Genomic DNA, 27,227 nt, shown 5'->3' with positions numbered 1-27,227 from the left:
CAAGGAAGGGGCTATGTTTTGCCTACAAAGGAGATGAAATTCGACCGGGACTCTACACATTCTGCAGATGACACAATATCATACACTGTGCTGACTAGGAAATGCTACAAATCAATGAAAACAGAAGCATAAAGGGCTATAATCTTTGAAAATAAAATACATGTGTGCGCATATACAACATACACACATGACTTAGAAGCTTCTTGAAAAAATCAGTATATATTTTTTTCCAGTACTGAGAATAAAGATGTAAATAACAGCGCAGAAAACATGGAAAAGGCACGTTCATTATCTTTCCCAGTGCACGCTCGCTTTTGGTCCCTACTGATCACCACGGGAACACACGGGAAGCACCGGGAAAGCAGCCGCAGGGACACCAAAGCGCCTCACCTCCTGCCGCCCGCCGGCAGAGGTGAGCAGGACCGGACGGCCTATGCAGGCGTTCGCGGCCTTCATGCTGCTCAGCGACAGCTGGGCCAGGGCTCTCCGCAACATTTTCGGGACTTGGTCATCTCCTAACGTTTTCAAGAGAAAAAAAAAAAAAAAACCACATCGTTTTTTTCCTACTTATCAAACCAATACAGTATTTCCCGCGCTCCCCGGCCAGCACGCCTCACAAAACCCCTCCGGCCCCACGTGGGGGGAAACCGCGCTGAGGCGGGAGCGCTCCGGACCGGCCCGAGAACGCCGACGGCCGCACGCTGCTGCTCGCTGGGTTTTCCACCCTGTCTGCGGCGGTAATGGCTCTTCCACACGGCAACAAAACGCGAGTTTCACGGGGGCTCAGCCAACCTGGCCGGAGAAACCGGCCCCGGACCCGCCACGACCGTCTTCACGAGGGCACGGGGCAGCCCCTCGGCCCCGCGCCCGCTCCGGCGGCCCCGGGAGCGGGAGCCCGGCTCGACAGGAACTCGTTTTTAAACGCGCCGCTCTCAGCCCGCCTGGCCGGGGCAGGCGTGCGCCCGGCCCCGCCACCCGCACTCCCGTACCTGCCTCCACGGGGTCGGCGACGCGCAGCGCCAGCAGCCCGCCCTCCGCCGCACCCGGAGGGGCGGCCCGCGGCGAGCCACCGCTGCCCGGGACCTGCCGCCCCTTGCTTTTCCTTCTGGAGGAGGCTGCCATGCTGCCGCGCCGGCTGCCGCCAAGCGGTTCCGGGGTCAGAGGTCGGCCCCGCCCCGGGGGCGGCCGCTTCCCGCCGCCCTGCCCGCTTCCGCCCTGCGCGGCGCCATGGTGAGGCTATGGCGGGCGCTGCCCCGGGGCTGCGTGGCCCTGGCGGGGCTGCGGGCCCGGCAGGACAGGTTCGGGGGGGTGAGCGTGGACCTGGCCGAGCTGCGCCGCCCCGTCCGCCTGGAGCGGGCCGCCTTCGGGCGGTGGCTGCGGGGCAAGTGCCGGGCGGGGGACGCCGGGGCAGCGGGGTGGGCGGGGAGGGGGGCGGCGGCGGCGGGTCTCCCACGCACCCCCACAGCCTCGGCCGGGTGGTGAAGGGTGTTTGCAGGGGCGGCGGAAGGGTGCAGAGATGTTTCCCTGTGCCTTATGGCAGATGTCGACATGAAAGCCGTCATTTTACATGGAAACACCGGATCGTACCATGTAAAATGGAGCTGGCGGCGGTGCCTCGTCTCCTCCTGTCGCTGCCGACGTTGCTCACACCGATGGTGGTTTGACCTTGTGGTAAATGAGATGAAAATACAGACTTTCACACATTAATCCCCGCTGTCCTGCACGACAGAGTTTAAACCAGAAAGAGCAAGGGTGAGGGCGGGGAGGAGGGAGTTAGTCTCCGAGGTCGGCGGCAGCCATTACCCGCCTTACGATGCTCTCTCTTGCAGACGCGGTGGCCCGGTGGCGGGAGGAAGGCCGCGTCGCTGTCTGGCTGCATGTCCCCATCCTTCAGAGCAGGTTTGCGGCGGTGGCCGCTTCCCAAGGCTTTGCTTTCCACCACGCCGAGCAGGGCTCGTCCACCTTGACACTGTGGCTGGGAGAAGGGCCCAGCAGGCTGCCGGGGTACGCCACCCATCAGCTGGGCGTTGCAGGTCAGTTACGAAAGCGGATGGTCCCACGAAAAGCCTTTCGAACGAGCCTTTAGGATCAGGTTCAGTAGGAATTTGACTGTTCGTTTGCACAACCAACGGGTGGAAAACAGCTGCTTACTCTTTGGGCAGCTTTACAAAGTGAAGCTTGTCATTCATGAATGTGACTGTACAATGATGCGTGTTGCTAAAAACAGGCCAAGAACGAGGTGTCTCAAAACAATTCCAGTTTGAGAAAACTAGAGACGGTTTGGGGAGAAAAAAACGTGGTCCTGAAGCTTTAAAATTTACCTCACAAATAACTGTTTGTAAACACCATATTGAGAAACATCTTGGCTTTAACCTTGCAAGTGAGGTAGGATTTCAAGGTTCAAGCGGGTTTTTAAAAGTAACTACAAACTTCTTAGGAAAAAAAATAGTTCTCTGCTCCCTGTCCTTACTGCAGATGCTTAATAAATGCATCTGCCCAAACTATGCTCAAGTTAAGGTCTGCAAATGGGGCAAACTTGACCCAGCAGGGATGCTTCAGGAGCTAGCACAATTGCTAATCTAAATTACAACAGCCAGAAAGCTGCTCTAAGCTGTGCCTAGAAGTGCACAACCCAAACAAGTGTATTTTGCAAACAAACACACATCTGGACACCATACTCTTACCCATCTAGACCTCCCACAACCACAGTTGAAAAGGACTTGCTAAAAAAGCTGAAGAAATTCCCAAGGAACTAGATAAAAGTGTCGGATTTTCCAAATATGTAAAGGTACAGAAAAGCTTCTGGTGTATGAAATTAAGATGTTTTTGAAAAGCATTTCTCAAATTCCCCACCTCCTAAGAGGAAGCGATCAGCCATCCAGAAAGTGACATGTTTGGAGATATGCCGTGTAACAATGGCTTAGGAAGACAAGTTGAGGAGGGAAAGTAAAACGAGGGGAAGAAAAGTAAAAGTCATTCTCTTCTCCTTCATATGTAGTAAAATTATGGCTAAGTGATTTAAAAGCAGTTCCCAAGTAATTTTACAAAGTAATACCTGTTCCTGTCTGCTGCTGTTTACAGTGCAAGCAGTCACATTTGCACTTAACTATGTGGATGACAAGAGCTTTTCAACGCTGAACATCTTATCATACATATTTACATCAATCATAAATAAAACAGGTAGAATGAAGATATTTTTCCTCTTCATTACTCTTTGTCTGGACTTGGCTAAGGGAATTTTTTTTTTTTTTTAAATCATTTTCTTACCATTTTCCCAAAAGAGAACACTCAAAACAAAGTAGTGTTGTAATAGCATTTACTTGTTTAGGTTACAAGTATAAACCTTTCCGGAAAGTCATCCTGGCACTGGATGACTTTAAGCTCCAGGTACCACATTTCTAGCCAGAGGGAGGGTTTTAAAACCACAGTTCTGAGCCTGCAACCAAGCTCTGAGCTCAGTGATTCTCACCAGGTGTGGCCCTGTGAGATTCAGCAGAAGGACTGCTACGCTTGGGAAAATGAGACCAGACCTCTTAGTGTCATTCCTTTCTTCTTGCTTTGGATTCAGGTATCTTGCTGAGTATGAACTACGTATCATTAGGGGTTTGTCACACTTTATCAAAACGTGTTAAATTACGGTTGTAGAGATTGAAAGCAGTTGTCTAACACAATCTTTTTCAATATTATCTCTCTGCTAGGTGCTGTTCTAGATGAAAGCACTGGAAAGGTGGTGGTCGTGCAAGACAGAAATAGGGTAAGTTTGTTATATGATCATAAAATAGAGAAGTTCGTCGTTTAGATAAGCCTACTCTATAGTATAAAACAAAGCTCTTTTTCTTTTCATTCCAGTCCAAAATTGTCATAGTTAACTTGTGTGTGTCTTGGAACACATCTATCAACAGATTGCCATATTGCATTGGAAGGAAAAATAAAAACTTTGGAAATCAACAGCTTTGTTGTTAATTATAACTGGTGATTGAATCAGCAGAACTAAGTATCCTTTCTGCTTTGAGTTTCCTCTTTTCTCCTCTGACTCAAGAGTCCCTGGTCTTGTGTTTGAATCCATGCAGACCTCTGGAAAACCCCCATGGCTCAAAGCAGATTTGGGTGGAAGGATTCTGATTGTGTTTTGTTTTGAAAATTCCAGGCATATCTGTGGCTTTAAATACTCAATAATATGGTCGGCCATAACCTGGAGACCACCATTGTACAGCAGGTGTAAAGGTCATTAATTGCTCATAAACTGAAGTGCTTGACCTTACTACTGAGGATGCCAAACCAGAGTACTAATGTGGTGATGGTGGGTGGTGTGATGTGGCTCGAGGTGACCAACCATCCATCACTGGTAACGTCTTCCAGCCTCTATCAGGATAACACCTGAAAGAAAAGAAATAAAAAGAATAGTACATAGATGCGAAAGTAAAGACAGTTTATATTTTCAATCAGCAGATGTTTTGTTCCAATATTTCATACAGACTGTAGGTATCTCTGACCATCACATTAGCAAGAACAAGTTAAGTTCCTTCTTAAAGCCTCAATGATGTTTGTAAGAGTAATTACAATACTGCAACTTAATTAATACTTCATTAATATTTGTTTCCTCCCATATAGACTCTAAACGCGTGGAAATTTCCAGGAGGTCTCTCTAATCCAGGCGAAGACATTGGTAAGTCCTAGGATAACAGGTCAGACGTCAGCAGAATTATAAAGATATTAACAGTACTGAAATACATCATGACCCACGTCGCTCCTGTGACTAATTGCTTCTTTGAATTAATGGTGAATGGATGAGGTGACATGATCCCACGACCTTACTGGTAACGGGGTAACGTTACGTTCGGGGCAGAGGAGCTTTGTATTTTCTAGCGTTGACCCTTTTCCACAGTTTCTCCTAAAGGAGTGCCCGAAGCAGCTTATTTTTTGTAGGTTTGTTGGATGTGCTGTAATATGAGCCAAAAGTGCAGAGGATTAAGGTAATCAGCATCTAACCCAAAGAAAACTGAAACAGCGAGCTCTTGGCTCACACTGGAATCCAGGGCAAGGAGCTCAATGACATGCTGAGCAAAAATTTCCAACTCTCCATTTTTATGTGCAAACCAGAAATAAATACACTCGCTTCCTTCCACCCTTCTTCATTTGATCTGTTTAGACTAAGAGCTCTTTGGCACAGGACCAGCGTTAAGTGCAATGTCTGAGCCTTGTGGGCACCTACTTCCAACCGGAGACGTAAGGCGCTTCTGTACTAAAAAACAGTGCTGGTTTGAGGAAACCCATCATTCCTACCCAGCCCAGCACAGGTGATGATGAGCACTGCTGCAGTGATGTTCAGAAGTGAATGAACAAGGGTGTTTATGAAGAGAGAGAAAATTATGCTTTTTCTACTCACCCTTGAAAACTCTGAGCCACAGACTGGTTAATTCTTTATACTTTAGTTATTAGGTGGGTCTTGTTTTCCAAAGTTACATTTGCTCACGTTAATTTAGCCCCACATCAGTATTCAGGTATGAGTATATTCTTCCAATAACTCAAAAATGTGCAACTCAAGAAAAGGTTGCCCAGAGCACTGCAGCAACTCTGGCAAACTGGGCATCAATTCCTGACTGTTTCATAGCTTAGAAATACCAACTATTTTTAGCAGTCTCCGTACAACAACATGTGAAGGGCTTATTCCTGTTCATTACTTCAATAGATGGAGAAGGCTTCTAGTTAGTGGGTATGGCTGAGTTGTAGTTTTCTTAACTCATGAGTCGTGTTTTAACTCTTTTTGTCAAATGCAGTGATAGGAATCAAAGTTATTTGCTTGACAATGCAAATACATATAACATGGCGAAATGGAGTCATGTTTTCAAAAAAATCCAAACGCTGTGTTCGTTGTCTAGCCAGGCTCCCTTTCACCCCAAGGAGATGCCAGAGGGGTTTTTGTACTGAGGGAAAAGAATGCCCAGCACTGGCAGCAGCTTCCCCAGGGGAATACTGAGTGAGCCAGTGGCCATTCCTCAGATAACAGGTGAGATGATGGCTGGAGCCTGGCTGTAGGTACTGAGAAACACCTGAGAGGAAGCAAGTCTCTGACAGCTCCCCTCCTGCCACTACTGAACTATATAATAATTAAAAGTTAACTACTCTCTGCATCACATCTTAATATTACATGAAGATATAAATTAGTGAAGCATAAATTATAACAGAGCTTAATTTTGCTGGTTTTAACCTTACATCAAACCTTACAAAGTCACAGTCACTCAAGGGACTAAATTTCAAATTACAATTAAAAATCACAATTACAATGCTTGAAGGTCCTGTGTTTATATGAAGTGACAAAATACACAGCTGCTTACTTTAATAGGTACAAACTGACTTGCACAAGTAATTTAAATAGTTTCATCATCATCATAATAATGCGGATGATGCAAAGTGCGCACATTTTTGTACTTGAATGTTTCTGAAACTCAAGCCCTAGTGTTTCTTCTAGGTTAACTTTCATTATATATTTATATATATGTGGACATTTAAATAAAAGGGAAACAGAAAAAGGCACTTTATCTAAAAGCAAAGCTCAAAGCTTAAACAAAATCATATGACAGCATATCCAACAAGCCTACAAAAAATAATCCCCAATTATTTCATTTTTCTTACCTTAGCCTGCCTCAGCATTCCTCACGATCTCACTGGTTTACCTTCTTTGACCACTTTTGTGTAAAGTCGGCCCCTTGCCAAATAATACAGCCACTTGCCATACGGAGTCTGCTTCATAGCCGCTCTTGGAAACCAGAAGACCACAGAGGCCTCTCTGGGCAACACAAAATGCCTCTCCCCAGGGGTCAGTAATGGTAAATGAGTATCTTCCCCCGTGTACTTCTTCCCCATATGCACCAGGCCTTTAACTAATTAATTCTGTAATAAAGTTACAAACAGAAATGTTCTGCAGGCATCATGTATTCATGGGTCTCCAGTCCCACAAGGATCTCTTCTTTACACAGCTCATTCTTTGCAAGATGGAAGTTGAGCCAAGGCAGAAGTACGTGCAGAATCAGGGCTATTAACATATGATTGTTTGGCCTCTGCTGGGTACATAATTTTGATATATTGCTCACCACTGTATGTCCTGAAATTATTCCCAATATTTTAAACTAGCCCTAAAAATGTCTAGTTTGTTCACACCTGACAAGTCAAGATGTAAGCTTCCATAGGAAAGCAAATCTAATTTCTTACTGGAAATGAACTGAAGCAGGTAACATTGCAAACAGCTATATGTATTTACTACTCAAACAAGACACAACTATGAGTTTACATAGATTTGGAAAAAGCTAGTATTCTACCTAGCAGTAGTTACCCAGGCAAGTAGGATTTGACTTGACTACAATGAAACTGCAGAATTTGGGGATATAAGCGGAGTATCAAAAAATCTCCTTTCGGCTCTTCACTTTAAGTTACTACTGAAGAGAAAAATCTTCTCTTTTGGAAGAGACTGCTGGATAGATGGGTGATTCTCTGGCCGTGATCGCAGTACACAGCCCCTCCAGACCCTTGAACTCACGGCTGCTTTTGTAACGAGGAAGGTTAACATCTGTATCACTTTGGTTGATGCACGGAAAATGGAGGCAGCGTGTTTTCTGCAAGAACAGGCTACGTGCTATACTGGTATTAGGGCGTATGCAGATACATTTTGAAAAGGACTTAGTGCCAACTTTCACTTTCTGCAAACAATTGCCACAAGGTGTAACAAACTGGGTAAAGCTAAGTGCAGTGAAACTAAGTGATGTGATCAAGTGATCCGACCGACAGACGGCTATTCCGCTGCACATGGTCTGAACCTGGAACTGGGCAGAAGCAAGGAGAGAGACACAGGCTGAGACTCAAAGGACTGAAAAGAGGGTGCAGCGCTGTCTTGGATTAAGAGACCAGCAGAGCCAGCGGCCATCAGAGTGTGTTTCAAAACCACACCCTGTACAGTATTATCAAAAGTTTCTTACTTTCATCATTTTGTAGGATATACACAATAAAGGCACGTAGCAATTAATTTAGTTCAGGGACAAAAAAATCAGCTTATCCTCGTGTTGAAACAAACAGGCTTACACCCTGCAAAGCTTAGGAAGCAGAACAGAGAATGCTTTGAGTTAGAAATTTTCAATGATCAAAAGGCTTAAGCTATTCTTCTACGTACTGTAAGGACTGCTCTTTCCACCTAGGAGACACAGCAGTTCGAGAGGTGTTCGAAGAGACTGGCATTAAGTCAGAGTTCAAGTCCATCCTAAGCATAAGACAGCAACACCAACACCCCGGAGCCTTTGGGAAGTCGGATCTGTACATCGTCTGTCGCCTGGAGCCCTCCTCCTTCAACATCAGCTTCTGCCGGCAGGAGTGCCTGAGGTGTGAATGGATGGACCTCCAGGAGCTTGCTAGGTCCAAACACACTACTCCCATCACTAGCAACGTGGCTAAACTCCTACTTTACGGATACCGGGAAGGGTTTGAGAAGATTGATATAACTGTGAGAGAGTTTCCAGCTCTCTACACAGGGCTGTTCTACAAACTGTACCACAGGGAGCTGCCCAAGTCCTACAGAAACATTACATGATAGCAATACATTTCACATTTCATTATAGAAATAATTTAGTGTTATTATTGTAGTGTTATTTAGACCATATTAAAATTATCCGTGGACTTGATTCTTTTCACAAGCTATAGAAATATAAATTATTTTTAAAGGTAAATACCTGTGCATGAGATTTGTTTTCCTTTACTCCATAAAGCGGACACAAGGTAAATAAAATAGCTCTGGATAGCTATTTTAGAAAACAGATATATTAATGATGCTGAAAATACATTTTCCAGGTAATTTTACCTCCACACTCACTGGCACGGCAGGTTTCAAGAGCAATATAAAACCAGCGTGAAGCTCCGACTGCCGCGGCTCCTGCGGGCCGATCCCCCGCGCCTCACCCGGCCCGGCCTCGCCGGCGGAGCTCAGTCCAGCCGCTGCCGCCCCGGGGCCGCGGGCGGCGCCATCGGGGAAAGAACCGCGACAGGAGAGCCGGCGCCGCCGCCGCGGCCCCAATCCGCTCGGCCGCGCCCCGCCCCTCGCACCGTGCCAGGCGGCGCGCAGGCGCGCTGGGGCCCCGCGCACGCGCTCTAGGGCCCCGCCCCTGACAGCTCTGCCAGGACCCGCCCCGCGCACGCGCTCTGGGGCCCCGCCCCTCCGCGCACGCGCCCCCTCAGGTGCCGCCAGAAGGCCGGCGGCGGTGAGCGCGGCGGACGTGAGTATCGCGCGCTACGTGCGGAGTGTTGCTCGGGCTGCGCGGCTGTTGGTTTAGTTCCATCGGCGGCTTTTTCCGGGCTTTGTGGAAGCTGAGCGGTGCCGGCGCTCGTCTCTCCCCGTGCACGCGTAGTCCCGGAGCTGGAGGGCCGTGGGGCCCGGCCTCAGTCTGTCTTGTGGCCTCAGTCGTGGCGCCGTGGGTAGCACGAGCCGCGCTCAGGGGCCGGGCTTTGGGCGGGAAGCTGGGCTCGGTGGCCGGGCCGCGGGGCCCGAGTCCCAAGCTGTCCGCTCCTGGTGCCAGCGCGGGCCTGCGGGGAATGGCTTCGTCTCGGCTGTGAGGGGCGCGGGAGAGTCGGGGCTCTGCCGATGCCGGGTCGAGCCTGGCAGCCCTGGGTGCGGGGGCTGTGGCAGGCACCGTCTGCTCCGGGCCCGGCCCCTGTCCCACCGGCCGGGGGCAGCCCGGGCTCCTGCTCCGCGGGGACCGGAGAGGGGCTGCAGCCGCTGCCGCCCCCCTGCCCGCAGCAGCGGCCGACTCGGCGCTGGGGCACGATCTCAGCAACAGCCGCGGGCTCCTTTGGGAGCTCCAGCAACAAACGCAGCACTTGGGCTCAGTGTGACCCCTAACGCGGGCCCAATGAGCCTGGTTTCCAGCCGCCAAAATTCAGTGCTTAGTCTAATTAACTCTATCCCAGCCAAAACCAGCACAAGGTGAAAGGATATGAGAGTGGTATTTCTCTGTTTACAGACACGTTGCCAGAACCCAGCTATGGGGCTGGACCATCTTATGAACTCACTGGAAATTTGGCCTGTATAATTTTTTTTGTCTTAATGATCTCTAATTATTTATTGGAGTTACATAGTTGAACTTGGCAAGTGGTTGGGACAAGGTTGCTTTCCTTAAAATAGCATGGGCTGAGGCTGTGTAGCCACAGAATATCCTCTGAAAGGTTGCATTCTGTTGCAGTGTAGAATGTCCTAGTTGTGACAGTTAAGGCCTTGGTCTTCAAATCACTCATTTCTGATCTTCCCTGAGCTCAGCCCGTAGCAGAAAGATACTGTCTTGTGTCGGGGCAGAAGAAACAGCAGTGTGTATTGCCGAGTTCTCTGCTTGCTGCTGGGTTTTTCCTGCCCTTCTCAGGTGTTCAGTGTTGGTTCTAGTGAGAACAGAGCTGCCCAGGTGCTGACACACACAGCTGGTGGAGTAACATGTAGTTGAGGGACTGTGCTAGTGAGCAACAACCTGATAATGGGCGTAAGAGCCTGTCTGTGTGCCTGACAGCTCATTTTATAAAGCAAAGTTATGACTGAACATTGGTACCTGAACAGGAGGCAAACCCTTAGTAAGGATGGAGATGAGAGTAATCCTGAACGCACACCTCTGCCATGTTACAGGAAGACATCAACTTAAGCACCATATAAAATGGCTGTCATGTCCTATGTCCTGGTGAGAGCATAAGTACCAGAGCAAGAATCATAGACTGATAGAGTGAGTTGGGTTGGAAGATCATCTTAAACTTAAACATCATCTAGTTCCAAGCAGCAAGGGTTCAGATCGAGGATGGGGAGGTGATTCTGCTCCTCTGCTCTCATGAGACCCCACCTGCAGTCCTGCCTTCATGCCCTTTCTCAGGTGTTTTGATTTCTGGCTGGGAACAAAGAAGGACCGATAGCTCTAAAGTAGGTTTCTTGAAACTCAAACTGTATTGCAGTATAAAGTGGTGACAACTTGGATAAATTACAAAGCACCCTTGATAATGATAATTAAAAAAAAAAAATCTGCTTTTTCTTTGGGAGAAACTGGTTACCAATACTTTCTAATTGAGGAACATGAATTCTTAGACTGTCTCCAAACACAGCCGCAAAACCTGTTGCTGGGCATTCCCTCAGGAGGGTTCATCAGATTGAGCATAGTAAACTTCTTTCTCTAGATCCTTTATCTAAAAACCAAGGAAAAACACCTTTTCATACATGGATCTTGGGATTTCTCTTTCCTGTTCTTGCGTGCACACAAGAGGGGAAGTAAAGACAGACACGTTGTATCAGCAGCTCTGAAACAAATAATGGTGGTTTCTTGGGTTTTTTCTCAACAAAACTTACTCGAGAGTTAAGTACAGAGGCTGGGCCATGCCAAAACTTGGCTGCCACCTTCATTTTGGAAATACAGTTATGGAAAACATGTTACCTTGACCTTTGTGGATGAATTCTGTTTCTCAGGTGAATGCTTGAACTCCAAGCAAGTCTTCACGGGGGGGGGAAAAACAGACCAAAAGAGTATTTGTGTGTGGAAAGCCTTGTTTATATCCCACCACATTATCCAAATTCTAAATCATCAAACCAAATTTGTACCAAATCAAACTGTATTACCAAACCAGAATAAAAATGCTGTCAGAAGTTACAAAAGTGCATATTTCTCTTTTTTTAGTGGTTCAAATCAATACTGCACCAATGGAGGGAGGCTTAGGGAGCTTCGCTTTCTTTTGCAGTGACGTACGGATATTCTTTTGGCTTTGATCAGAAGTAAATATTGTAAAGTAAAACATTGTAGTCAATTAGGAAGATGATTTATTAAATTAATTCAGAAATTGTTCGGAAAGCAGATTAGTGACAGGTAATCTGTTTGTTCTAGGTGAATAAATGACAGCTTTGCTTTGTTTTCTGTCTCGTCGCAGCTGCCTGAACACACTAACTTAGGAACACCCCCCCCCCCCAGACAGTGCTCCCTAAATGTAATCTTACAAAAGAGTTACTCAACACAGGAGTTTGAATACAGCAGAGCACCCTTACACCGAGCAACAAGGAGGCTGGTAGCATGCCTGGCCTTCTGTTGGCAGGTTTATTTCTGATCCTCTGCTTGGCCTTGGGGCTGCCTGATGAATGGGGTGCAGATACGTGCGCTTGTAACTCCGGTGTGGCAATTTTCATTTCATTGCTCTTCTTTGTGTTGGTAATTTTCAGACTGTCTCTCCAGACCCCAGAGAACCTGTGGATTAAAGGGTTCTGTGAAGGCTGAACAGAATTACCCTTTAGTTACAGACTTAAATATACTCCATGTGTTTATTTTTAAGAACCTGGGAGTATGTTATTGTGCCACCCATTCATAGAATAGTTAGAGTTGGAAGGGACCTCAAAGATCATCTAGTTCCAACCCCCCTGCCATGGGCAGGGAAACCCTCCACTACACCAGGTTGCCCAAAGCCTCATCCAACCTGGCCTTGAACACTTCCAGGGATGGGGCATCTACAACGTCTCTGGGCAACCTGTTCCAGTGCCTCACCACCCTCTGAGTCAAAAATTTCTTCCTTATATCCAATCTAAATCTTCCCTCTTTCAGTTTAAAGCCATTGCCCCTTGTCCTATGACTACAGGCCCTTGTAAAAAGTCCCTCTCCAGCTTTCCTGTAGGCCCCCTTTAGGTACTGGAAAGCTGCTACGAGATCACCCCGGAGTCTTCTCTTCTCCAGGCTGAACAGCCCCGACTCTCTCAGCCTGTCTTCATAGCAGAGGTGCTCCAGCCCTCGGATCATCTTCGTGGCCCTCCTCTGGATCCACTCCAGCAGCTCCATGTCCTTCTTGTGCTGGGGACTCCAGAGCGGAATGCAGTATTCCAGGTGGGGTCTCACAAGAGCAGAGTAGAGGGGCAGAATCACCTCCCTGGACCTGCTGGCCACGCTCCTTTTGATACAGCCCAGGATACGGTTGGGTTTCTGGGCTGCCAGCGCACATTGCCGGCTCATGTTGAGCTTCTCATCCACCAGCACTCCCAAGTCCTTTTCCTCAGGGCTGCTCTCAATCTTTCAATGGAGCTGTTTAAGAATGAAGAGTGGTGACACTCTAAGAATTACAAGCACGGCAGGCTGGCCGGTGCCGGCCCCGAGTGAGAACTGAACTGAAACGCCTCAAGGCCATCGCTGCGGTTTGGAACAGCCGCGGTTCAGCCACACAGTTCATTTGGTAACAAAATGGCGTTTCACCAGCCGTGGTTTTTGTGTGCAGTCCCCAGCCACCTTGTATAAATACTGAAATACTCTGCCATGGAGGCAGACAGGCACAGCAGCAGCATACTGGTTTCAGGGCCTGAATGTAGAGCACATGGCCAGGGATCTGGAAGACAACAGTAGGAGTTTTTGCTCTTTTTCATTCATGCCAGGAATCTGTGTCCCTTGGGCGATGTCAGTGCTGTAACCACTGAGCGAGTATTTGGGACAGCCTTTCTCTGGTTTCGCACTGAAAAATAAGTAGGGAAGGATCTAGTTTGTGTTTCAATGCAGCTTAAAAAAAGTTGTCAACATCTGCCTGATAACAGCAGAAAGGATCCCTTTCCTTGGGCACCTGGCAACTGAAGGTGCCACAAAGGGTGAAAAATGCGATGAGGATTAATTAACACAAAGCTGAGGGCAGGAAACATTCCAAGTCTCTACTTAAATAAATGGATGTTTGATGATTTCAGTATGTGAGCAGATGCAAATAACAAAGGCTTAAAAGTCCTCATCTTTGCTGATCTCTCCTTTGTAATGGGTTTCTCAAGATGAGGGCCCTGAGTTGCACTAAGGGGCAGCGCGGGAGAAAATTTACTCGCTCCTCTGTAATTAAAAATGGGATGTTGGTGTTTGAGCCGTGCTGCATTCCCACCTCTCTGTCAGCATCATTTCTCAGTTAAGATCAGCTTTCCAAGCACCTCAAGGCAAAGCTGCTATGCATCCCCCAGGCCTTACACTGCCCAAAGGATGCAGGGGATGGATGCTGGAGGGAGCGGAAGAGCCGGGGATGAGCAGCGTGCAGTTTGCATTAAAAGGCCGCAGCAGCTCAGGATGTTCAAGATGATGTTGCTGCTCCGCAACACGCCACAGAGTGCAGGAATGTGCACTGTACAGCAACAGCCATGGGCCGGGATTGCTGTGCCCATCCTGCGCGGTGCCAGGCTGGAGCCGGGACCAAAGCGGGCCCGGGGCCAGCAGCACCATGTCCGTGTCCGTCTGCCACGCGGGCTGGAGCCGCTGTCCCCTCCCACCGGCGGAGCTTTGCTGCCGCGGGAAGCTCCGCTGCGGGAAGGCAGCGACTGACGCTAAAAACAAACACACCGGCTGGAACCGGGGCGCCCCCGGGTGAGAGCAGCGGGGTGAGCCCCGCACCGCGCGCACACGTGTCGCTACCGAACTCCCCGGTCTGCCCTCAGCTCCCGCCGGCAGCAGAGGGACCCCCGCTCCGGGCACCCCCCGCCCGGTGCGGCGGCTCCGCAGCGGAGGGGAGAGGCCCCGCAGCTGCTGCCTGGCGCGGGGAGGAGGGAAAGGAGGAAGGCCGGGCGGGGGGGCTGCGGTGGAGGCCGTGGCGTGACGGGGACCGGGCGGGGCACTGCCGATGCCCCCGGCAGCAGCGGGCACCGGCAGCGCTGCCATCGCGGGGCCGGGGGCTCCTTGTGGTGCTGCTTTTCCTCCGCTAGGCGGCGCCCCCGGAGGGGACGGCCCCCGCCCCGGCTCGCTATTGACTGTTGCCCGGAGACGCCGGCCCCGCTGATTGGTCTGGTCGCGTGGGGCCGCCCCCGGAGGGGACTGGTCCCGCCCCGCCTCGCTATTGGCTGTTGCCCGGAGGCGCCAGCCCCGCTGATTGGTCGGGACGCGTGGGACCGCCCCCGGAGGGGACTGGGACCGCCCCGCCTCGCTATTGGCTGTTGCCCGGAGGCGCCAGCCCCGCTGATTGGTCGGGACGCGTGGGACCGCCCCCGGAGGGGACTGGGACCGCCCCGCCTCGCTATTGGCTGTTGCCCGGAGACGCCGGCCCCGCTGATTGGTCGGGACGCGTGGGACCGCCCCCGGAGGGGACTGGGACCGCCCCGCCTCGCTATTGGCTGTTGCCCGGAGGCGCCAGCCCCGCTGATTGGTCGGGACGCGTGGGACCGCCCCCGGAGGGGACTGGGACCGCCCCGCCTCGCTATTGGCTGTTGCCCGGAGACGCCGGCCCCGCTGATTGGTCGGGACGCGTGGGGCCGCCCCCGCGGGGCAGGCGCGTGCCGCGAGCCGAGATTTTAACACCCCCCGGTGCGCAGTTCCGCTCTTCGCCGGCAGGGGGCGCTCGGCGCGGGCGGGAGCGGCGGCGGCGGCAGCAGGTAGCGGCGGGGCCGGGGGTCGAGTCCCGGGCCCGGGCAGGGCCGAGAGGGGGTTGTGGCCGGCCGCGGCTCGGGGAGGGGCTGTTCGGGCCCGGCGGTGCTCGGTGCGGGGGGGGTGTGCCCCCGCTCCGGGGTTGGGGCGTGGGGAGTACCGGGGCCCTGCGGGGATGTGGGGCGGTGGGTCCCCCGGGTCGGAGCGGGGGGCGCAGCTCCGTCCCGGAGCAGCCCCGGGGGTTTGGGGTGGGGCTGCGGGAGCTGCCGCGCCGGGAGGGCGGCGGGGCCGAGCGCGGGCTCTGCAGCAGTGCTGGAGCCGGGTCCGGGTCCGAGTCCGAGCGTCTCGGGGTGGGGGGAACGCGGTGCCGGGGCGGGTTCCGTGCTCCCCGTGTAACGCCCGTGCTGCGGGACGTGCCGGAATGCCCAAAGGAGACGTTTTGTGCGGGACTGTCGGCATTTCCCGGGCTGCTTCAGGGACAGGGAGCAGAGACACTGGTTCCTTCCCTGATCCCGGTGAGTACCAGGGGCAGGAGGAGACCACCGAGAGCCGCAGGCACCGGAATTGGCTCCACCTGTCTCCTGGTGCCTGGGTGGGTCCCCAGTTTCTGCTGGTTCTCAGCTTCAGGTGTGGGCAGCTGCTTTGAAGAATGGTTTTGGTTTCTTCCTTCCAAAGCCCCAGAGCTGCAGCTGGTTCCCAGCAGGGCCTGGGCTGGGGGGGATCACATCCCCTGCGCTGCTGGGGGCCGCAGGGCTGGGACCAGAATGGCCACAGTGGTTCTGCAGGTCACCCAGACAAGAACAGCCTTTGTGCTTCTGATGAGACCGAGGGTGTAATTAAATGTATTTTTGCTTCCTTTTGGTTAACGCAGTATTTTATGTTGATCGTATGACAGTGTATTAACTTTGCTCCTCTGTACCAGTTTCTGTTCTACACCGCAACGTGATGAGGTCGTGGAGTTTCACTGGACACGTGGTTGATGTTCACACTGAAGTAACACAAAGTGAAGAACGTCCCAGTCCTGGGCCTGACGACTCTGCTCTGTGGAAGCTGCGAGCTGTCCCTGAAGGATAAAGGACACCCTCGACAGCCGAGGTACCGCTGGCATCCCAGCCCCTCTGGCGCGGCTTTGAAACCCTCCCGGCGTCGCTGGCGTCACAGAGCAGTGACTCTGGCACGATGGGCTCCAGGGGAGTCCGGATGAACCCACGTTTGGGGTGCCTCAGTGCGGCTGGAACGTCTCATGCGCATGAACAAGGATTTCCCTCTTTCCTTTTCTTTTCAGCCACAGGCAAGTGCTCTGTGTCGCTCTCCCCTGGTGCAGGATCCCCTGTCGGTGCCCGGCTGGAACCTGGTGAGTTTCCTGGGGGTTTGCAGCACTGACCCTCTGGGGTCCCTTCTTGGGGGGGCAGCAGCTGCAGCTTATCTTGTGGGGCTGGGGGTCCCCCGCAGCTGCTGATTTCATCCATGGGATCAACAGCCCCTGCTCAACCCATGAACCAGCAATGGCCGTACAGGCTCTGCACGCCGTGTCTCCCACCCAGTCCCATCCCCAACAAGTGGGGCTCCTGTCTTGGCTCCAAATCTGCTGCAGAGGGGCTGCAAGAGGAGACCAGGCTCCTGCCCCTCGCTGCTGGCCACAGTTGTGGCGGTGGAGAAGCTGCAGAGGGGCCTTGGCACACCCACCAGAAGCCCTGGCACGCCAGCCGGCAGCCCGGGGTGCGTACGAGCGCTCCCTGTAAAAGCGGGGTTTGCCCGTGGTGATGGGTTTTGCAGCTTCTGTGGAGCTGGCACCAGGGGTCCCTGGGCATGGAGAGGTCCCCACGCATCCCACAGCAGGGCATTTTGGGGTGGCTCTGGGCCCCATGGGAAGCAGTTGTCCTATGTACAAACTTCTTTTTCAGCTCAAAATGTGCTGTGGTAGGAGCAGGAGCAGAGGCCTCTTCAGAGACCCACACCAGCTCCTGCAGCCTTTTCGGTGACACGTGAAGCCGGCCTGGCCAAGCATGGCATTGAGGGCCGTCCTGGTGCCACCAGTCCCTCGGGAGGTGTCAGTGGCCGAGGCGATGCCGCATGGCTGTGCCAACACGTGGGGAAGACTCATCCCGGTGCTTCAGGTGAGGAGCACAGCCCCAAGGTGACACTGGTGGGGAGGATGTGCCTGGTGAGGTAAGTGCCCTGACAAATAGGCCGAGCGGAGCTCTGTAGTGGGACCAGGGTGAAAAAATACATAAAAACTTATTTTTCAGCTCAAAAGATGCTGTGGTGGGAGCAGAGAGCAGAAGCCACTTCAGGGACCTGCACCAACTCCTGCAGCCCCGTCAGTGAGATGGTGAAGCCAATCTGACTGTGCATGAGGAGCAACAGCCGTCCCAGTGCTGCTGGTCCCTCAGGAGGTGTCGGTGGCCCGGGTGATGCCATGTGACGGTGCCAATGCGTGGGGAAGGCTCATCCCGGCACCCGGGTGAGAAGCACAGCCCTGAGGCAGCTGGCTCCGGGGGACACTGCCGGGGAGGATGTGCCCAGTGAGGTGAGTGCTCCCAGGCTCCGGGGAGCGATTTTGTGCTTGGGGCACTTTGGCTTTGCCCCTCGTCCTGCTGGTGGGGCAGCCAAGGGACAGGCAGGGCAGGCGCCACACCCCATCAGGGCTCCCCCTGGACCCTTTGGGGGAAAGGAGGGGTCCTGGCGGGGCAGTGCTGCTGTGTCTCCCTCGGGGCTCAGCACCACAGGGCCAGGGCCTGCACCTGCCCGGGCAGGGTCCCTCCATGGCCAGAGGCTGTTTGTGGGTGCAGGTGGGGCCCTGGGGGTCCCCATGGTTCCCATCCCCGCAGCCCACCCTGAGCCAGGGCTGGGCGGATCTGGGCTGCACATTTCAGGGGGCTGTGGCCGTGAGGGGCATTTGGGGAGGTGGTACTGGGTGCTGTTAGGATCCAGCCCAGACCCCGCTGGCACTGGTGCGGTGCCGACTCTGTCCCCATTCTGGGGCTGCCGGTGATTGGTCTGTGCTCTTTGGGCCGTGTCACACTGCCAGTACATGACTGTCTCATGTTTCCCTGTGCAGGGATGGATGGACTCAGGAGCCCCAGCCATGCCTTGAGTGACCCACGTGGGGTGTGGACCCCCAGGAAGAAGCCAGGCTGCCTGTGCACAGCCCCACACAGAACAGGCTGCCTGCACCTGCCCGGAGACACTGCGGCTTCAGGTCAGTTGTTCGGGCCCCGTTTGGGTTTTTTTTGTTGGTTTGGGCTCCCATTTCTTTCAGGTCCAGGTCATGGATGGCTCCAGTTCAGTTTTGGCTCCAGTTCCTTCACATCTCCTGTTTCTTTCTGTTGTGGTTTCAGGTCCCACTCAGGAATGGCTCTGGCGAGTTTCAGCTCCAGCTCCTCTGCAGCTTCAGGTCCTGCTTGTGGATGGCTCCAGTTCAGTTTGGCTGCAGCTCGTTTTCAGCTCCAGTGCAGTTTTGTCTCCAGCTTATTTGCTGCTTCAGCTCCAGTCGGTCTGTGGCTCCAGCACATTTTCACCTCCAGTTCCTGGGCTGCTCCAGCTCCTCCTCGATCCGTCTCCAGCCCGTTACAGGTTGTACTTGTTCAAACGATCTTGGCTTTTGGCCAGGTCGTAAATCCATTACTGCCATGACTTGTGTATGAACATGAACTGTCATAATTGTGCAGTGTCTAAATATGGACTCAGGAGTTAAGGGCAGCAGCTCTGGGGCTTTTCAAGCCATGCAGTGCCGCTGGGAGCGCTGACTGTCCCACATCTCTCCCTGTGCAGGAATGGACAGACAGACGGATGATCCCCAGCCACGCCAGGACCTGCATGGGGTGTGGAGCCCCCAGAAGAAGCCAGGCTGCCTGCGCCAAGGCCGACGCTGTGGGGACTGCTGCACAGGTTGGTTGTTTGAACCCCCGTTTGGTTTTGGTTGGTTTGGGCTCCTGTTTGTTTCAGGTCCAGCTAGTAATGGCTCCAGCTCATTTGCAGCTCCTGTTGTATGTTTCTGATCTGGTTTCAGCTCCAGCTTCTGGACAGTTCCAGATCATGGATGGCTCTGGCAAGTTTCAGCTCCAGCTCGTGGATGGCTCCAGCTCGTTTTTGTCTCCAGCTTCGTCTCCATCTCCATTTGCTGCTTCAGCTCCAGTTGGTCTGTTGCTCCAGCTCGTTTTCACCTCCAGCTCCTGGGCTGCTCCAGCAAGTCCTTGGTTCCATCTCCAGTCCATTGCAGCTTGTGCTTGTTAGAATGATCTTGGCTTTTGGCCAGGTCGTAAATCAATCACTGTCATGACTTGTATATGAATATGACCTGTCATAATTGTACAGTGTCTGAATATGGTAATGCCTATTCCGGTGGTTGTACGCGCCTTGAATAAAGAGTTGGATCCTCGAAAAATGTGTGAAAAGTGCTTTTTCGCCCAGAGACTATCTCATGCGTTTAATTCGGCCTGGTGCATGCCAGCGTCCCAAGCTTCAGGGAACAACGCGACCGGACCCCCACCTCTGGCAGGGGTCCACGCACCATGCCCACCCCGCTCCCAGTCACCCAGGCCCCACAGCCCTCCCACCTCCCCCCAGGCCCAGACCCCAACAGCCTCCCACCTCCCCCCAGGCCCAGACCCCAACACCCTCCCACCTCCCCACTGCCATGGCCAACTTGGCCCCTGGGTTTGACCCCAGAAACAGCCGACCGGGTCTCCGTTTCTGAGCCCAAACTCCCAGCACTGAGTCTCTGCTCCAGCCCCCGGAGCCCCTTTCCCAGCCCCAGGAACGCAGCTCCAGGCTCCGTTCTCAGGCCCGGGAAACACCCGGCTCCCCCGGTACTGCTGAGCCCCGAACCCCCCAGCCCCACGTGTGATGTCGGGACGGGCCCGGGAGCCCCGGCGGTGTCGGGCGGTGCTTGGAACTGACCGGGGGGACCCGCGGGGCGGGCCCGGCCCCGTGTGGCCGCGGGCGGCTCGGGCGAGGACGGGGGGCGCCGGGCTCCGGCCCTCCGGGCTTTATTATTCCCCGGCGCCCCGAGCCCCGCGGCTCTGCCCGCTGCTCCGCGGAGCCAGCGGCAGCGCGGCCGCCCGGGCACCGGCAGTCGCCCATCCGCCTCCGCCCCGGCACTCCCCCGGGGCCGCGGCCCCTTCGCCGCTGCCGCCCCCGGCCGCTGCTCGGCCTCAGCCCCAGTCCCGCGGCCCAGCCGGCGGCTGCCGCTGCTGCTCCCGACCCCGGCCCCCCCGCCCCGGCCGGGCCCTGCGGCTGCCGCAGGCCGACCCCCCGCGCCTCACCTGGCCCCGCCGGCGGAGCCCGGCCCGGCCGCTGCCGCCCCGGGGCCGCGGAACGAAAGAAGGGAGCGCGCGCGGCCGCCGCGGTTTAAATCTGCCCGGCCCCGCCCCGCGCACGCGCCCTGAAGCCCCGCCCCGCGCACGCGCCCTGGGGCCCCGCCCCCTACACCTGTGCTCAGCCTCGCCCGCGCACGCGCCCTGGAGCCCCGCCCCCCCGCGCCCCGCCCCGCGCCCGCGCCTATTTCTCCGCCGCCAGAACCCCGCCGGCAGCGATCGTGGCGGACGTCGGTACCGGGGCGCGATTCATCGTTCGGGACGCGGAGCTGCAGCGCTGGCTCGGCCTAGGGCCGTGCGGAGCCCGGGGGCGGTGAGGTCGGTGCGGGGTCGGTGCTCGGCCTCGCGGGCGCGCGGTGCCGGGTCTGCCGGTGCTGGCGAAGGGGTCCCGGCCGGTGTCCGCCTGTTCCCGAGCAGCCGGACTGTGGGTCCCGGAGCCGGCGGGCCGGGGCAGGGTCGTGGCTGGGCCCGGCCTCGCCGCCTCAGTCCCGGTGTTGCCGGCAGCGGGAGCCGCGCTCCGGGGCCGGGCCCTGGCCGGGAAGCGGGGACCGGCGGCCGGGCCTCGGGACCGAAATCCTGCGCTGTCCGCTCCTGCTGCCGGCGCGGGGCTGGAGATGCTCCGCCGGGGCGCCGGGCGCGGTCCCGCTTCTGCCGCGGTGGGCGCGGAGGAGCCGGGGCTGTTCCGGTGCCGCGGTCACGGAATAAAGTGGCGGCTCCGCATAGGCGTTCAATAAAGGCTGGAAACGGCGGGCGGCGGGGGCGGCTCCGTGGGAACGGGCACAGCCCGGGGTGCTCCAACAGGCACCGTCTGCTCCGGGCCTGGCTCCTCTCCCACGGGCCACCGGCTCCTGCTCCGCGGGGACCGGAGAGGGGTGCAGCCGCTGCCGCCCCCCTGCCCGCAGCAGCGGCCGACCCGGCGCCGGGGCACGATCTCAGCAGCAGCCGCGGGCTCCTTTGGGAGCTCCAGCACAAGGGGCTGGGGCTCTGTTTCCAGCCACAAACGCAGCACTTGGTCTCTGAGCCCTAAAATTGGCCGAATGAGCCCGGTTTCCAGCCCAAAATAAAGGACTTGGTCTGTGTTTCTGAGCCTGGACATCAATGATATGGTCTCTGCTTCACATCCCTGGAACACAAGACTTGGCCTCTATTTCCAGGCCTTCAATCAGGCCAAATGAGCCTGGGCTCAAGACTGAAAAATGCAGCACTTGGCTTCTCTTTCTCAGCCTGGTTTCTAGCCTCAAAATGCAGCACTTAGTCTCTGTTTTTGAGCACTAAACTGGCCAAATGAGCCCTGTTTCAAGCCCCAAGCACAAGTGACAATCTCTGTGGCCAAGACCTGAACATGTTTAACAGCCTCCACTCCTTGGGCCTGAGACCCAAACACCCCTGGATCCAGCCCCTGTGCCTGAGTGCAAAATGCAGGACTTGGGCTCTTTCAGAGCCCCCAAACTGGCCCATGAGCCCAGCTTCAAGCCTCTCTAATGCAGCACTTAGTCTGTCTCCATGAGCCTGGTTTCAGGACCCCAAAACGCAGGACTTAGTCTGTGTCTCTGAGCCCCAGAATTGGGCCAATGAGCCAGGTGTCATGACTGCAAAACGCAGCACTTGGTCTCTCTCTGTGAGCCCCAACACTGACCCAGTGAGCCCCCTTGCAAGCCCCAAGAACACAGCACTGAGTCTCTATTTCTGAGCCCTAAATCTGCCCATATGAGCCTTGTTTCAAGCCCCCCAAAACGCAGCACTTGGTTTCTGGCTTTGAGCCACAAACGCAGCGCTCGGTCTCTGTTTCTGAGCCCGGTTTCAAGCCCCGAACACGAGGGACTCGGTCACGGTGTGTAACGGCCTCTGCTCCGTGTGCCTGAGCCCCAAACCCCACCGGGGTCACTCTCTGTTTACACGCCCCAAAACCAGCAGCTGCACCCGGTTCTCAGTCTGCCAAACGCAGGACTTGGGCTCTGGGCCGGAGCGTCCCGGCCGGGGCAGGCGGGACTCGCTCTCCGCTCCGCAGCCCCCGACCGGGCCGGGCTCCCCAAAACGCGGGGCGGGGGCTCAGCTCCGGCTCTGCTGAGCCTCAGCCCCTGCCCGGGCCCGGCTGTGCGCCCCCAGCCCTGAACTCCAGTCCCCGCCGGAGCCCCGAACCGCCCCGGGACTGGGTGTCTGTCCTTCGGCCCCGAACCAGCCCCGGCAGCCCGGGACTCGCCCCGCACCCGGTTCCCGAGCCCCGCGGCTGGGGCTGCGCCCGGGAGCCCCAGCGGGGCCCGGCGGTGCTGGGGCACGGCCCGGGGGAGCGGCTCGGACGAGGCCGCCGAGCTCCGTCCCCCCGGCCGGTGCCGCCCCCGCCCCGCGCCCGCCGCCCGCCCCGGCAGAGCCGCCCCGGGCCCCGCCCCCCGCGCACTCACCGCTCCGGGGCCGCGCCCCCGCCCGCCGGCCCCGCCCCGCCGCGCGCCCGCTCCTTTTACGGACATCGCCCCGCCCACCGAGCCGCCCCGGGTCCCGCCGCCCGCCCGCTCGGCGGGGCCAGAAACCAAAAATCCACCAAAATTCACCCACCACCGACAGCACCAGTTTATTGCTGACACCACCGCGAGCCCGGGGTTGGGGCGCTGCTTTTCTCTCCAACACGTTTTATGCTGTTATGTATGGTTTAGGCTATTTTAGCTTTTTTTTTTTTTAAATCGCATTTATGGCCTCATTTATGACACTGTTAACTCAGGTCTGGCATAGAAATAAAACAGAAAATAGAGTGAATGTGACGTTTCCCTTTGCTCTGGAACCCAAGTGCGACCCAGGAAACACGAGGAGGTTTCCAAGTGCTTCTCGAGACTCCAGTCACTCCAGGCTGCTCTGGAAACAAGTGTTTTCCCCATTCCCACCACCAAACCCACCCTGCCAGGGTCACAAACCCCCTTTCTCCCCACCCCATCCTTCCCCGCAGGGTCCCATCCCGGCCCTGTCGGGCTGGGATCGGCAGGAGAAGCCCTTTCCCAAAGCAGCTCCACACGCCTGGGGCGGAGCTGGGGCTGGCGGGGAGGGGGCCTGGGGCAAAGGGGGGGTCTCTGCTGGGGGGGCTCTCACCGGGCAGCCCCACTCGCTGCTCCCAGCAGGGACAGACCCCGAGGGGCACGACGGAAGCGGCCCGCTCCCAGGGGGACGCGGCTGCCTCTTCCCTCTTGTTCTTCATCTCCATCCCATCCTTCTCGGAATCCATCGGAGACCGGCGACAGCGCCGGGATCCCGGCTCCCGCCAGCGACCCTTTCCCAGCAGAAAGGCCCCCAGCACCCAGCTTGGGGCTGGAAAGGCGGAAAATCCTTTCTCTTCTCCCAGGAGAGACACCCAGCTGTGCTCCCGCTGCTGGGGAGGGGGGAGCCCCCTGCCCAGCCGGCTGCCCACCAAAGCACCCACCCCTACACATATTGGGGTTTTCATACATATACACACATATATACACACATCTACGTACATTTCTCTTCATTCCTCGGCCCAGCACTCCCTGACGATGGGGACCCAGGGAGCCGTCTCTCTCTCCCGGGTACCTGCAGCAGTGCTGGGGGGGCCGGGGAGCAGGAGGGCCCCTCCACACAGCCCAGCCCACCCTCCCAGCAGCCCAGGCTGAGCCCTGAGCAGGCTCCCAAGAGCCACCCATCCCTTTGGAGCGCCTGAGAATCGACCCCAAGGGGCCCCTTCGCCCCCCGGCAGCGCAGCCCCCCGACAGCCCCACAGCCGAGGAGCGGGGCTGGGCTCCCCGGCACGGCCGGGCTCCGCACAGCCCCTCGCCAGGGACCCGCTACCCCGGGGATGGCCGCAGCCTCCAGCCGCCCCCGCCCCCGACCGACCGCGAGCTGCCGGGGCTCCAGGCACCCCGAACCGAGGGAGGGCAGCACCGGACCCGCACCCCAGGGGCCTCAGCTGCACCCGGTCTCCTCCCGGCCCCCTCCTGCCCAAAAGCCCCCGCCCCCGGCCGAGCCCACCCCAAGGGCGGGTCCTTCCTCGTCGGCCGGGGAGTGCCCACAGCTGGGGGCTGCCCCACCCGCTGCTGCCCAGCGAAATCAGGGAAACGAACGAGGAAAAAGAGGAGAAAAAAGGGGAAAAAAAAAAAAAAAAAGAAAAAAGAAAAAACAAGTTAAAAAAATACGAAAAGAAAAAATAGGAAAAAGAAGGTGTGGAATAAAAAAGAAAGCAAAAAGAAAAAACAGATAAAATAAATAAAAGGAAAAAATAATAATAAAAAAAAACAGAAAAAAGTAGTAGAGAAAAAAATAATAAAAAAGCGTAACAACAAAACAAATTAAAAAAAGAAAAGAGAGAAAAAGAAAAATAATGAAACAAAAAAGCCCAAGAAGAAAAGGCAGAGGTGCCCCAGAAGCTCAGTGAAGAGCAGACCCACCCGCCCCACCCCATGGGCAGCTGGGGTTGGGGGAAAAGCTGGTGAAGCCCCAAAACTGACCCCACAAAGGCCCTGCCTGGAAACACCCCAAAACCACCCAAATCCACCGTGCTCAAAAAATAAGAGAAAAGTTGCAGAAGAAGAAGCCCAGCCCAGCTTGGCCCCCGAGCCCCCCACCCCACCTCAGGCAGCCCTGGGCAGGGCCCCCACGCCCCAGAGCAGGGGGGTTGCTGGCACCAGCGGGGGGGCAGATTTTTGGCCAGTCCCTCTCCCTCCTTGAGCTGCTTTCATCAACCACAGTGCTGGGCACAGGGACCCTGGCGAGGGAACATGCCAGGGGGATTCAGCACGGGGGGGTCCTTACGGACAAGAGGCAGGACTGTGCAAATAAATGCAGTGAAATTAAATTAAACTGGGAAAACAAAATAATAAAAGAATCCCTTTCCTGCAGCAAGGCCGCCCACTCAAGCCCTTTTCATGGAGGCGATGCCCAAAGGTGACGCCCCAAGTGCCACGGCACCTTTTCAAGGTGCTGCTTCCCCATCTGTCGTGGTGGGGTCTTGTTTTCCAAATGCTCCATCACTGGCTGTGCTGGCTGCCCCAGTTTAAACGACAGGTTTGTTTTATTCAGCCTGGTCCCTCCGTCTGGGGAAGCACAGGAAGGGGCAGGATCTGTGCGGGGCCTCCTGAAATCCCTGCGAAATGCCAATTCCTTTCATCACCTTATTATGGTGTCATCATCCTCCTCCTCCTTCTCTCCTGTATCAGGGGTCGGTGCCCTGGGGGGAGCCTGCAGAACCCCTCGGAGCTACGTCAGTCTCTCCCACAGCAGCTCTGGAGGCAGTAAACCAGGATTTGGCTCCACCAGCCCCAGCCCACTCATGTTTGCCCAGCAAACGATGGATGAGCCTCTTCCCCCCAGCTGTTTGCAGCCCCTTTCAACTCCAGAGCGTTAAAATCCCCAATGTACACCCATCCCCTGGAACTGGGCCCACCGCCCACGGGGCTGCCCCACAGCTTTGCTCAGTGTCTTCACAGCAGCAGGAAAGTTTTCAGGGCACGTTCTCCCAGTTGTGGTCTGAGTGCTTTATAAAAGGAAATATTGCTGGAGAGTTTACAAGCAACAGCTGTAAATATTTTTGTGGAAACTAAGAGGACAGTGAGGAAACATGCCCAGATCACACAGGGATCACATTTTCTTCCCAGTATGAAAGGGAGATTTCTTCTAGTGGCATAGACTGTGCCATCACATGCTGATTTTCTAATTACTTATTTTCGCATCCAAAAAAAAAAAAAAGAGAGGATTCCCCATGGGTAGGACATATCCATTTACCAGGACACTGTTCTTTCAGTTCCCCGAGTTCTCTGGAACAATCAAGGTCTTGGTGCTTCATCGACGGACCAGAGGGAAGCTTTACGGAGTGACACGTGTTATTCATGAATGTGACTGTACAATGGTGCGTGTTGCTAAAAACAGGCCAAGAACGAGGTGTCTCAAAACAATTCCAGTTCAAGAAAACTGTAAACAGTGGGAGAACAAAATGTGGTCCTGAAGCTTTAAAATTTACTTCACAAATAACTGGTTTTAAACATCATTTTGAGAAACATCTTGGCTTTACCCTTGCAAGTGAGGTAGGATTTCAAGGTTCAAGCGGGTTTTTAAAAGTAACTACAAACTTCTTAGGAAAAAAAATAGTTCTCTGCTCCCTGTCCTTACTGCAGATGCTTAATAAATGCATCTGCCCCAACTATGCTCAAGTTAAGGTCTGCAAATGGGGCAAACTTGACCCAGCAGGGATGCTTCAGCAGCTAGCACAATTGCTAATCTAAATTACAACAGCCAGAAAGCTGCTCTAAGCTGTGCCTAGAAGTGCACAACCCAAACAAGTGTATTTTGCAAACAAACACACATCTGGACACCATACTCTTACCCATCTAGACCTCCCACAACCACAGTTGGAAAGGACTTGCTAAAAAAGCTGAAGAAATTCCCAAGGAACTAGATAAAATAGTGTCCCCTTTTTTTTTTAATGCCATGCAGAACAAGGAGCTGAAGATGAGTCAACTTGAACTTCGGCTTCACCAATTTTGAATGTTTTCATGAATGTAGGAGTTTTCAGTTATGAAGCCAGCAGAGGGCAGCTCAGAAGCTGAAGACAGGCTTGGTTTTTTCAATGGAC

The 27,227-nt window shown here is 54.9% G+C and overlaps 2 protein-coding genes across 2 annotated transcripts in view; one reads left to right on the top strand and one right to left on the bottom strand.

The window, feature by feature from the left end:
- The window catches only part of AFG2A (AAA ATPase AFG2A), a 195,823-nt gene extending 194,701 nt beyond the window's left edge, over window positions 1–1,122 (bottom strand). Inside the window, exons 1-2 of the mRNA XM_086612562.1 lie at window positions 990–1,122; window positions 391–515 (exon numbers count right to left, since the gene is read on the bottom strand). Coding sequence (XP_086468688.1) covers window positions 391–515; window positions 990–1,122 — 258 coding nt within the window. The remainder of the gene's footprint in view (window positions 1–390; window positions 516–989) is intronic.
- A 105-nt stretch (window positions 1,123–1,227) lies between these two features.
- Window positions 1,228–8,597, top strand: LOC104373655 (nucleoside diphosphate-linked moiety X motif 6). The gene is made up of 5 exons (XM_086612563.1): window positions 1,228–1,381; window positions 1,830–2,033; window positions 3,699–3,754; window positions 4,612–4,666; window positions 8,187–8,597. The coding sequence occupies exons 1-5, from the start codon at window positions 1,228–1,230 to the stop codon at window positions 8,573–8,575; spliced, it is 858 nt and encodes a 285-aa protein (XP_086468689.1). The 3' UTR covers window positions 8,576–8,597.
- Window positions 8,598–27,227: the final 18,630 nt, after the last annotated feature.

The sequence above is a fragment of the Tauraco erythrolophus genome, chromosome 5 (genome assembly GCF_009769465.1).
Source record: "Tauraco erythrolophus isolate bTauEry1 chromosome 5, bTauEry1.pri, whole genome shotgun sequence".
Taxonomy (NCBI): domain Eukaryota; kingdom Metazoa; phylum Chordata; class Aves; order Musophagiformes; family Musophagidae; genus Tauraco; species Tauraco erythrolophus.
The sequence above is the reverse complement of the archived record's forward strand: the minus strand, read 5'-3'. Positions and strand labels throughout refer to the sequence as shown.

Coding starts and splice junctions, on each gene's coding strand:
- LOC104373655 (XM_086612563.1), top strand. CDS start 1,228: ATGGTGAGGCTATGGCGGGCGCTGCCCCGGGGCTGCGTGGCCCTGGCG. Junction 1,382..1,829: donor CTTCGGGCGGTGGCTGCGGG/GCAAGTGCCGGG, acceptor TCTCTCTTGCAG/ACGCGGTGGCCCGGTGGCGG. Junction 3,755..4,611: donor TCGTGCAAGACAGAAATAGG/GTAAGTTTGTTA, acceptor CCTCCCATATAG/ACTCTAAACGCGTGGAAATT.